General features: G+C 42.7%; 1 protein-coding gene across 2 annotated transcripts in view; it reads right to left on the reverse strand.

Annotated features, from left to right (window-relative positions):
- Golim4 (golgi integral membrane protein 4) overlaps positions 1-12,686 on the reverse strand; it is an 81,877-nt gene that overhangs the window by 15,462 nt on the left and 53,729 nt on the right. The window contains exons 6-11 of one of the 2 annotated variants that reach the window (XM_055596630.1): positions 11,441-11,523; positions 10,620-10,703; positions 6,928-7,089; positions 4,107-4,409; positions 1,196-1,482; positions 276-358 (exon numbers count right to left, since the gene is read on the reverse strand). In XM_055596630.1, the coding sequence (XP_055452605.1) occupies positions 276-358; positions 1,196-1,482; positions 4,107-4,409; positions 6,928-7,089; positions 10,620-10,703; positions 11,441-11,523 (1,002 nt within the window). The remainder of the gene's footprint in view (positions 1-275; positions 359-1,195; positions 1,483-4,106; positions 4,410-6,927; positions 7,090-10,619; positions 10,704-11,440; positions 11,524-12,686) is intronic. The other variant, XM_055596632.1, reaches the window with a different exon arrangement.

The following is a 12,686-nucleotide window of genomic DNA, read 5'->3' on the forward strand; positions in this document are numbered from 1 at the left end:
TGATTGCCAGAAACAACTATTAAGCACACAAAGAGATTCAACAGAGGGGGAAATGATGTAAAAAGGGTCACTATCTTGGGCCGTTTGCAATAGCGATATATACTTTTGACAGGATGCAGACCAATCATGACAGGAGCAGAAGCATGGGTCGGAGCTGCCCTTTGCATTCACTCAGGAATGTACTCTGCCTGTTGCTCCTACAGAATCCCCTTGTATGATTTGATGGCATATGACCAGAGAGTTTGAGCGAAGAGTCATTATCTAAGGCATCTTACCACCCCCTTCTTCTTCAGGAATCTCCTGGTCCTCGGCTCCTTGCACAATGTCATTCTCTACAGCATTGTAATGAACTTGCTGCCTGCCAGGGACACAAATTCGGAGATAAAAAGGAACAGGCACAGTTTGACAGAGGCCATTTATCTTTCAAGACAGGAATAAGTGAGGATTTTCAACTGATCGAATAAGCCATAACTTGTTTCTGAGATTTAGATACACCAGAAAGTGTATGCTGTATATGTTTTCGAAGCCTACCTCTAAAAGGTAAATGGCCATTCCCTGACAAAATAAAGTTGGAACCAAGACTGCTAGGCTATTTTGAGATCACTTACTTTTCTAGTGGGGTGGGCAATGCATGTGCATGTATGACTTGGGGGCAGTTCTCCAGCATGCTACAGCACACCCCAGTTGGTCAGTGGATAACCCTGCACATTTTCCTCACCTTCAACCTTGTTTCACACAGAGCCCCCTCTTTGTTTGCCTTCACCTACTCCCAGCTAGCTGGTTACAAACTTACAGGGATTCTCCTGTCTCCACACTTTCTCCTGTACTAGCCCAGGAATTACAGACTGTGTGTCCCTGCACTTAGATTCACATAGATTCTTGGGATTTGAACTCATGTCCTAATGTTTGTGTGGCAAGCCCTTTATCACCAAGCCCTCTTGGAAATCCGTATCTATCTCGTTTAGGCAGGAAAAAAACAAACAAACAAACAAACAAACAAAAACCAAAAAGCAAACAAACAAATGCTTAGAATTAAGTATCTCTCATTTAACTCCCCAATATTTTTTTCTACCTTGTCTACATGAGCAGTATGAGCCTGCCCTCTTGCCACGGGTTTGTGGACTCCGAATACACAATGCCAATTTGACTCCAGAGGAAGGACTATCTATGCCCACCACGGGAAGGAGCCGGCTACCTTAGCTGGTGCTGCTGCTGGCCTTCCACATGCCCTGCCTGCTTCTGCTGAGCCACCTCTCTGGCCAGGAGCTGCTGCTGCTGCTGCTGCTGCTGCTGCTGCTGCTGTTGCTGTTGCTGCTGCTGTTGCCTTAGCAGGTGTTCATGGAGCCTCTGCTGGTGCAAAGCTTCCTGGTGTTCCCTCAGCCGCTGGGCTTCCTCGTCCCTCCTTGCTGCCAGCCTCTGCTGTTCCAGCTGCTCTTCATATGGGGAGCGGAAGTTTGCAAGGGCCTTGGTGGAATGCTCCACCTGGAACAGAATGAGTTAACGCTGAGCTGGATGGGTTACACCCTTAGGCCCTCTCGCACTCTCTCCTTTCCCCTGTCAGGACAAATTCAGGAGGTGGGGGGGGGGAAGGGGGGAGTCTTTGAATGGCCCAGGTTTTCTTTTAGCAACTGGTCTTCTGGACCTGCCAGCTGGAAGGCAGTTTTGCAGCGTGCTCCAGCTCAAATGGAACAGAGCACAGTACAAAAAATCAGTTCCACCCTTAATTAAATCTATGCTCTTACCTTCTGAATCAAGTTGGCCCTTGGTAACCCCACACTAATTGCACAATTTGTGAGGCTGAGGCTTTGTCTAGGAATAGTTAAAGACCAAAGGATGCTAATTAACTTCAACAATGTATATGCCATGCTCGGTGTCAAAGAAAGTGTCAAACCTCAGTTTATGCTGGTGAAGCAGAGATGAGAGAGAGAATAGATAGACAGACAGACAGACAGATAGACTCAATGTGTGTATGTGTGTGTGTGTATGTGTGCTGTTCAGGTGTGAGTATTGCTGGAACCAGAGGAGAACCTCAGTTGTCATTCCTTAGATGCTACCTCATGTGTGTTTTGTTTTGTTTTTCCTTTAAGACAGGGTCTCCCATTGGCCTGGGACTTGCTGAGTTAAGACAAAGCCTGTGAGGCCCAGGGAGCTGACTTCTCTCTGGCACCCCAGAACTAGGACAGAATTATACCGTTTTGTATTTGGGTTCTTCGACACTGAACCAGGACCTCACGCTTGTACGGTGGACACTACTGATTTTGCTATCTTGCCAGCCCAAAAGAAGAGGTTTTGTTTAAATACACTCAGTCTGGATGCAGACAGAATCCCTTCTGATTACAGGAAAATTGATGACAGCCATTCTTAAAATTCTGATCCTGGCTGAGCTACACACCTTTCTCCCCTTACCTCCCCAATTAACATACGCACACTCAATTTTCTGCAAAGTGACAGGCAGCATTGCGGATCAAGGGGAGGATAGCAGAGGCCTTGGAAGGCAAAGCTTGCAAGGATGGTGAGGGCCAACAAGAGAGGGTTTCGAACCTCCTAGGGCTGAAGTTTCACACAGGTTCAAGTCTCAGAGAACAAGAGGACAGAGGAAGCCTCAGAGTTACATAGAAATAACCTGCACCCAGATGCATTATTATTGGGGACGAGTTTGGCGACTGAAGTGTTTCAGGATATTTCATTACACTGTGAATTCCTGAGTTAAACTTGTTACTGAAGTAACCCGTTTCTAGTTTAGTCTGGCATAGCTCTAGCCCACACTTTTAATCCAAGAGCTGTCTGCTTTAGTAAACAGGAATAAAGTTGACCCTAAGTCAAGAGGCGGAGCAAGCAACCAGTTGACAGGAAGTGAACATAGGAAGAAAAGAGAGTGAGAGGAAGTCGGGTTGGGGGGGGACCGACAGAGAGACAAGAAGCAGGAGGGAAGAACATTCATTTTTGAGGGATTTTTGAAATGGTGTGGGGAAGGAGGCTTCCAACTTTTGGGACACTGCTTGAGAAGGAAGGTCAGCAGGGTGCTTTCTCTGCCTCTCTGAGCTAGCAGGCTATCATCCTGGCATCTGAATCCTGAGTCTGTATTGGTAAAACGGAGCGACTGGGATTTTACCAAATACAACACTGAAGAAAGGTCCCTGGCTACACTTAGTGCTGGCTGACACTAAGTTCCTTTGAGGACACCAGCTGCTTTTGGTTGTCTTGAAGGCAGGGATGGGTCTCAGATGTCAGTGACACGCTGAGGAGGCTAGACCCGAGAAGGCACTGGGTAGAGGTCCTAACACATGGACATGTGTGTTGGTAAGAAGTTAAGTAATTTTGACTGATTTTTGACAGCAGCGGGGCAAAAGCAGCACTGTATCAGGCGGCGAATGACCAGGTAGAGGAGGTCTCTTTGTCACAAAAAATTAGACATTTCTTCACATCAAGATACCATATGTGGGACTTAGGGGTCTTCTGGGAGGCACCTATTTGGGAGCCAACCCACTGTATTCTCAGCTATATGAGGACGAGTCTCTTATCCACCACCGGTGATGGGAATAATTCGGGTCGGCCACCAGCAGCTGCTCTGATCACCAACCACTTTCACAGCTTTCTGAGCTCTACCATAGCTCTGCCATCAGTCTTACAACAGAGAACTTAAATACATACAAAGAACATGCAGGGAAATCTTTCTAAAACATCTGCAGAGACTGATTCATAAGGAGGCTTTTTTTCTTTGTGTGTGTGTGTGTGTGTGTGTGTGTGTGTGTATGTACGTATGTACATATGTGTGGGTACCTCAAGTGTTCTTTACATGCTATTCACCTTGTTTTTATAGACATGGTCGTCTCTCTCTCTCTGAAACCAGTGCTTTCTGGTTAGGCTAGGCTGGCTGCTGGTGAGTCCTAGGAATCCATCTGTCTGCTTTCCCAGCCCAAGAATACTAAAGCACACTACTACATCCAGCTTTTTGCATGGAATCTGAAGATCAAAACTGAGGTCCTCAAGTTTTTACTTCACTGACTAAGCATCTCCGTGGCTCCATTATTATTATTTTTTTATTAGTATCTAAAACTAAAGCCAAATTCCCCACCAGAGAGAACTTCTAGTGAGTTCCCACGCACCTCCGCCTGAGGGTGGCCATCCAGAAGGTGGGCTGCGTTCTGTCGCTGCTGATCTCGCCACTCCCGATCCTGCTCCTCGGGTGATGGGTCATGCTCTTCCTCTAGATGCTCAGCCCGTCCCACCTGCTCCATCTCCTCCTCTTCCAGTGCCTTCCTGTGCTCCTCTTCCACCTGATGCGCCTCTGGCTGTCTGGGTTCCACCTGATTCTGTTCCTCGGGAGCCCGAAATCCTGCCAGTTTCTGCACAGAAGGCAAAGGTTTCTCTTCTGTTCTGGCAGGCACTGCTTCATGGTTCTGCCACACCTTGTTATTTCAAGATAAGCACATCACAAGAAACGACACTTTTTAATTTCACAAGTAGTGACATTATTCTTTTATCACCATATCCTAGAGTCTAGAAATATACACAGCCGTGACTTAAAAAAGAAAACAGGTGTGATGGAGCTATCTCATTCTTGCTGCATCATCTTACCCTAAGACAGAAAAAAAAAATCTAGGAAAAATTTTCTCTAATGGTCAGAGACCAGGAAAGTGAAGCCTCCCAGCAACATATATCAGGAAAACACTTCGCTCAAAGGCAATATGACTCCAGCTTTCCTTAGACTAGAGAGGAAATAAACAAGTAAAACAATAAAAACCAGAAATCCTCAAGCCTCACATTTATGAAAGTTTCTTCAAGGTCAACTTTCTTCTCAGGAGATATCTGAAAAGCCTAAGGATACGATTTCAGATTCAGCTGAAGAAGGATTGGGTTGATTTCTCATTAGCTTCATTTACTAGGAAACAAAAGGGACTTGCCTTACTAATGAATATCTATGTTAGTTTAAAACAGTTTCAGCTAAACAAAGCACAAAATAGTCTCTGTTACAACATTTCAGTGTTGACGAGTTCACAGACACAGCTATTTATGTGGGGAGAGCATGTGGAAGCCTGGTGTCAACCTCCTCTCACACTTCTCGGGAGGCCTCCTTGTTTGTTGAGACTTGGTCCCCCAATAGGACCCTAAGACTGGACCAGGTAATCAACGAGCTCCAGGGATCCTCTTGTCTCTGCTTCTCCAACACTAGTATTATAGTGTTGGAGAATTATAGCTTGACTTTTGATGTGGGTGGTAAGGGTCGAACTCAGGCAGGTGGCAGGAATTTTACTGAATCACCTTCCCAGCCCCAATCATATATTAGTGTATCTTATTACATCTATTTGTAAACCAAAGGCAGTCTATATATTTATTATAATAAATATAATGCATTTATATACTATATACTATTGTAAGTATAATGTATAATAAATCGACAGTAAGCACTGTCAATACAGAACGCTAAACAGAGGGGAAAATCTTTTAAGTCATAGCCATATACTCTGTAAGTTTCCAACCTTTCTTTGATCCATATTAGGAAGATGAAAACACTGATAGGAAAGTCTGTACCTCCTTTCCTTCTTCTTCAACAAAAAAAAGTTACTTCCTTGGTCAGATTAATTTCTTATAATAGAGATGCCTAGGTCACCACATCATGAGCAAACTGAAATGGGAAGCCCTATTCTGAATCTAATAGAAATATATCATTATCACTCTTGTAAAAGTCAAGAGTCTAAATCATGAAGTGGGGAGAAAAGTTCTTCTTTCTTTGACAAAGTCCTCTGGCAAAGTTGCCATAAACTTGCCTTGCAGAAAATGTTTCTCTCAAAGGCTCTAAGGACTTTCAAACACCTGCCATTTATCCCCACTCTGTCCCTTCGTGGACGAGGATGGTTAGGGGAGATAAATATACCTTCACCTCACAGTTGGAGCAAACCAAGCTCTGAGTTATTAGATGGCTAATCCAGCGAGTTGGAAGTCAGACAAGCAGGGCACAGCATCATAAGATGGGCATGCGACCCTATCGTGCTGTCCTAAATCCACGGATTTAAATCCCCAGGAAAGAACCGGATTGCAAGGACTTAGAGCCTGCTTTTGAAGGAATGCTCTGGTCATGCTGAAAAATGTTCATGTGAGAACTCCATTCACATTGACATCGTTATCTCCCTAAGATGGCCACTTGGAGACTACTACTTTGTGTTAAACAAACTTTTACTACAAGCCCACCATAGAAGGCATATGGAGGTCATAGGACAACTCTTTACCTTCCTCCCTTTGGGTCCTGTGAATTGAGCTCAGGTAATCAATCTTGAGAGCAAGGCCTTCAACTGCTGAGCCATTTTGCCAGTTCATATAAATAATTTTGTAAGAATTAATGAAAAGCAAGACCACTTCGGTGAGGCTCTAATTTAGAAATATACTCAAGCAGGTCTTGAGTATATGAAGAACAGGAATAAAGTGGATAGTGATCAGCTTACACAGCTGTTTTAATATGGTTTTGCCATGTTCTATACAGACCCAGCAGGGTACCAGGTTCCATTATGTTCATTTTAATACCAATTGGGCTGCCACACATATCCTCACGCTATCCAAAACCTGTTCACTGTTCAAAGGAGAAAAAAATCATCTCATCTTTGAATATTCAGAAACCGCAGCTCCTTTAACACAAGAGAATGTACATGGATACAAAGCTAGAAACATTTTTCCCAGTAAATGCTATAGCTTTAATTATCAGTGTTTCCCACAGACTAGCTGAATTGGTTAGAAATACAAATCCCTGGGCCAAATTAACTGCACTGGAAAGAGGAGCTGTGGCTGAGAAGCCTATGATTAAACTGAGGATTCTAATGCATAAAAACTTCTAGGAAACCTGCTTGTTGAAAAAGTGGGCTGTGGAAAGAGACGTTCTCAGGAGAGCGCCACAGGGAATGTCATCTACCTGGTGTCCCAAGTCACAGCTCTCACCTCCTGAAGCTCTCCTGCTGGCTTCTTTCTTAAGTTGGAACCTTGGGGAGCAGGAGTGCCCTGGGTGAAGGTGACATTTCGCTGCTCTGCTGGGTCAGGGTTTCGAAAGCTTGGAATCCTGTTCAGCGTATCCTTCAGCTGTTTATACTCTGCAACTTGAGTCTGTATATCAGTTGTACAGTTGGGAGGAGATTGCACAATTGAGTAGTAAAAAAACAAAAAAAAAAAAGACAATATTTATAGGTTAATTAGACGGGCCTTTAATGTTCACTGGATGGTTAGTAAAACATTAAATCTAAGTTGTAAGCAAAGGTGCAGAGTGCCTTCATGCACTAATTCTTCCTCTTTGGACATGCTTGACCATTTCTGAGCACATGCAAATTAGAATCAGAATTAAGAGACTGAAAAACTACCTAAGACAGGTTAGGTTCCCAGGCAATGTGAGACAAATTAAGAACTTTGTCAATCACTCTGTCATAAACATCATTAAAAGACAGCTCTGTAATCAGTGTTTATCATATTAAAAACCTACTGAAAGAAATAATAGTTCAGATTGAGACCCATTACCAGTATATCCTGAGTTACATATTTTAATGGAATATCTATCTATTATCTATATATCTGCCTGTCTATGTTCACCTTCTCCTTAGTTGATTTATACACAGTGTCCTCCACTTCAGAAATTATACTTAAGAACATTTTGTTTTGTATTTTAAATTAAATTTGAATTTTAAAGTGCCTGCCACTGTGTGTGTCTGTATATAGATGTGTACAGCAGGTGCAAGAGATGACTGGCTGGAGGAGGGCGTGGGATTCCCTGGAGCTACAGTAGAATAAGCCTCAAGTGAACGCAGGTCCTCTGCAAAAGCAGCATCTGCTTTTAACTGCTGAGCTGGCTCCCCAAGCCCAAGCAATTATAGCTCACAAAGTCTGGGGAGAGTCCTACATTCCTCCTTTGTTGCTGACCAACTCTCATAAACACACTCAAGACTGTGACTTTTTACCAGGCACATTTTTCAGGCTAACTCCTTAACTTCCTTTTGGCCTCAGTTTACTTAAATTCTAGTTTACTTAGTTATAAAGGAAGAGAGGGTATATCTTAGATTATGAGGAATTTTTAAAAATTAATTTTATTATTGTGTATGTTTGATATATGTGTCTGTCTCTCTCTGCCTCTGTCTCCCCCAGCCTTTGTGTGTGTGTGTGTGTGTGTGACTGCATGCCACAGTGTTTGTGGGTGTCAGAGTTCTTTCCTTCTACTTCTAGTGGATTCTGGGGATCAAACTTTTGCTGAAAAGCTCGTGTGGCAAGCATTTAGCCATGGAACCAGCCATAAATCCTAGATTATGAAGAGTAAATAAAGTTCTCAACTATATTTAAAAATTAACTTGTCAAGAAAGAATCTGATAGGAGGATTTTATATAAGATCCTCAAAAAGAGGTCAGAAACAGCAATTTTCCCTCCTTCCCTCCTTTGGAGTTTTGGATAGATTTGTGATATGATGTTACTTGCTGAATGTATGTAGCCTTCAAAATTTGTATATCTGAAAGTTAATCTCTTTTGTGATGGCAACAAAAGGTCAAAGGTCAGTGCATTAGAAGGTACTCTGGTCCTGGGGGGGGGTAGACTCTTTATAAATGAAGAGAGTGGCCTGATAAAGGAAACTAGGAAGCATTCTCCATCTCTTTCCACAACACAACAATACAAGATACCAGGAGCCACCACCCCAGATGAGGGTCCTGACAAAAATCTGAATGTAGGCATCGTAATCTAGGACTCTCAGCTTCTGGAACTATGAGAAACTTGTGTATGAGCCTCCAGTCAATAATATTTTATTACATCAGCCAAAATTAATGGCAACATATGGCTCTAATTAAGGGATACACTAGTTACAGCCTAAGTATTAAGACAAAAAAACAAACAAAAACAAACCAACAAACTCAAAAGGCAGAACTCTGACCAGCCTCTTAATCAAAATCAAAATACTTAAGGTTACAAAAGCAGTTAGATATACTAGATAATTGAACAGATACCTATACATAGGTTCTTTGTGTAAAATTACTCTTTTTTTTTTCTATTTTAAAACTCTTTCAGGACTGGGGAAGGGAAACTAGATGGGTTCCTGGAGCGTGTGTGTGTGTGTGTGTGTGTGTGTATGTGTGACTAGACTCAGCAAGTTCCAGGCCAGCGATAGACTGTCTCACAGTGGAAGCTGTCATGAGGAATGACACGTGCGGTTTAACCCTCTGCCTCCACCAAGCCACGTGTGCACACAAACATGCATATGATAACAGAAACCTCAAGAGCAGGCTCAGTGTTACTGCTAATGTGCTTACTTCAGAGCTCTGTTTAGGTCATGAAACTAACCATTTCAATTCTATTTCTGTGCATTTTAGATCGTTGCTGATTGGAATATTTATGCCTGTTACAGCACTGAGTTCCAGTCACCTCACCACCTTACATTAAAGCCCACTTGACAAACTCGATGAGCAAGATTTGGAATATACCTGTGTCTAGAACCAATCAGTTCATTAATAGATAAAAATCACTGTGGACAACCGAGTAGTAGAGAGACGCCAGTTGACAAAGGTCCCCAAGGAGGTTTACAAGGCCCTACCCCTGGCTGCGGAAGCTAAGGGCAACTGATGATGGCCAGAAGAGGGGTAATCATTCTGTCTGTGAGTGTGGCCACAGTTAGGTTTCCAGTCCTCCAGTGTATAGCCCCACACCCGTGTGCACACAGGCAGCCAGATTGGGTGCAGTGAGAGGACATAAAGTTGGGAGGGTGGTGGGCTGGGGACTCGAGGGGGTTTTCAGAGGAAATCTGCGTGAATATCGTCATATATTGTATACATCTATGAAAGTATCAAGGATTAACTTAAAACAGTAAAGAACACCATAACGTGAGACCATACTTAGAAAGTGTAAAGCAAAATTAATTCTTTTTGTGATGTACAAAAACCCGTAGTCTCCTAACTGCAAAAACAAATCCTTGAAAGAGATGTAAATAAGTGTGAGCCCAATGTATTACAGCTTTGGATAATTACATGAAGACAAAATTGAGTGACGAAGCCAGGCAGTCCTACTTCTCTGTAAAGTACTTTACTCATCTAGACATCACCTTACCAAGCTCTCCATAGCTTGTATTTGATGAATTATTCATTTAACAGACAAATATCAAGAACGTGGCTTATGCTAGTGGCTACTCTACTCTCTGAACAAATGGAGATCGTGGCTCTTGTTTTTCTTTTCTCACTGACCCTTCTGCTTTTCTGTAGTATAAACAGTCCTATATGTAAGCCTTGTTGCAAAAGGAGTATATACATACAGGCTGCGAAAAAAGGGAAGGAGAGAATAAAATGTCTGGGAATGATTTCTACATTACTAAGAATTGACACAGGCCAGAGAGATGCAAAAGACCAGGTTCACACGCCACACTGTGAGTTAAGCAACCGAATCTTCCATGAAGGACGCAGTAGAAGCAGAAACGGTCACGTATAGAAGGCAACGGAAAGTTTATTATTTAGTAGTGTCTTCGGTGACTTTTGAAAGCATGCATTTTCCCTGGGATTAGGAGTGCTGTCATAAGGTGCCCTCTGAAGATTGTGTGGTGAGAGACTCCACGCGTGAAGGAATTCAGAAACAGTAAGCGGACTTCGAAAGGACCCCAGGGAGGCTGCTTCCCTCCTAACCTGTGCGGCAGCCAGTGCACTCTTGTGCTCTTCCAAAGTCACTACAAGCTGCTCGTGCTCCGAGAGTAAATTCTTATGCTGTTGCTACACAAAAAAGAAGTTTACATGTTGAGCCAAATTAACGTCACAAAACAAAATTCTTTGGTCTGGCCACCCAAATGTTATTTGCGTGCTTGATAGCTGTTGCAGCAGCATTTGTTAAGTTCAAAAAATTCTTGGAGAGAGGTATGGTTTATAGAGTATACTAATATCTACCAAGAGTGCTACCCAGATAAACCTTACCTTAGTAGTCAGCTTATGGAAGTAAATACTACCTTAATGCGAAACGATCCAGCAAAATAATGAGCTCAGTATTGATACAAATATGCAGATATCCTAGGCCACCAGGATGTTAGGATGCCAAAGTGCCAAAAGTATCAGGGATACTCCAGATATGTACAGCCCATGACTGTAATCTGGGTTTGTGAAGCAGATCAATCAGGGGAAAAAATTAAAAAGAAAGAACTTCATTTTTATTTTTTAATTGTGTGTGTGTGGGGGTGGTGGTGGTGGTGGTGGTGGTGGTGGTGGTGGTGGTGGTGGTGGTGGTCATGGGGTATGCATGTGTCTACAAAGGACAGACAGGAAAATGGATTCCCTGGAATTTCAGGTATAGGTGGTTGTGAGCTATGGTAGTGGGAGCAAAACTTGGTTCCTCTGCAAGAGCAGCAAACACTCGTAATCTCTGAGACATCTTTCCAGCTCCCAGGAATGACTTTTGAAGCCATTCTGCAAAGTAAAGTATACAAACAACCCAGAGCCAAATGTCTGATTCATCTTACCTTGACATCTTGAAGCTGTGTGTGAATATCTTGGTGTGCTTTTCGTAGTTGTCTATTCTCTTCTCTCAAATTATACACAGTTTCTGTTTTAAAGAACAAAATATATACGTTGAACTTCAACTGTAAGCTATTCCAAATCAGCAGAAGACTATAGCATATCAAGACAGAGCATGGGTTCAAAGGCTCACTGCAAAATGATGTGAGGCTTTGGCTTAAGCCTCTGGAAACAGACTATGCAGTACATACTAAACCAGCAATTTAATCACACAGGTGTTGAAAATGAATATTTCTGTTAATAAATGAGTCCTTGGGGCTGAATGTAATGGGCAGGTGGTCTCAGCATCGAAGATCTTCACAAATGAAAAGTCTTTACTAACAGAACAGGCCATTTCCCATAGCACGAATAGTTTTCACATCCCTTCAGAGGGGACTTCAATTAGAGAAGTACCCACTTCTCTGATGATAACCGTTAATTTTTTCTTACTCCTCTCACTGAGGTCTTGGTTAATCTAAATTCAGCTCTAAGTAGTCTTTTCAGAGCTGGGATGTGAGTGTCAATTTAGAGTGACGTCCCAAAACCTCACGTCCCTGTTCAGGTACCAGCGTCTATATTTGAGCACTCATTGTTTGAAAATGGACGTTAACACTATCTGGCAGTATTAGGCCAGTGAATGCACAGTAATATATAACACAAGGGAAGCTAGGTGCTGGCTTCATGGTTTTATGATTTATTTTGGAGGAAGTGATGGTTGTGAGAAAGAAACGGGGCACAATTAATGCATGAGCTGGGACAGCAGGCATTAACTAAATCTGGATTGCACCAGGCAAACTGTACCCATATACAGATAACCTCTACTGACAGGAAACCATTTCTGCAGATAAGTTAAGCACCAAAGGAAACAGTCAGCCCCCTCCTCTTACCACACCTGGTACACTTTTACTTTCCTATTGCCCGTTCCTGACTCCCAGGCACAGGATTTATGATTACATTTGCGGAGGTGGGGGAGTTAAGAACAATCCAGTATCTGGCCTTCACATAAGAGCGGGTTTTCTCAGCAGTCAAAAGAGGACACCACTGGCAATCTACAAGGACATTTAGTGTACTGCAAGCTGTATAGGGCTTTTTAACAAAAAATACTTGAAAGACCTAAACTTGAGTAGCTGGTTCTGATTCTTTCTTTCTTTCTTTCTTTCTTTCTTTCTTTCTTTCTTTCTTTCTTTCTTTCTTTCTTTCTTTCTTTCTTTC

Source organism: Psammomys obesus, unplaced genomic scaffold, assembly GCF_907164565.1.
Source record: "Psammomys obesus unplaced genomic scaffold, mPsaObe1.curated_primary_1811, whole genome shotgun sequence".
NCBI classification, from domain to species: domain Eukaryota; kingdom Metazoa; phylum Chordata; class Mammalia; order Rodentia; family Muridae; genus Psammomys; species Psammomys obesus.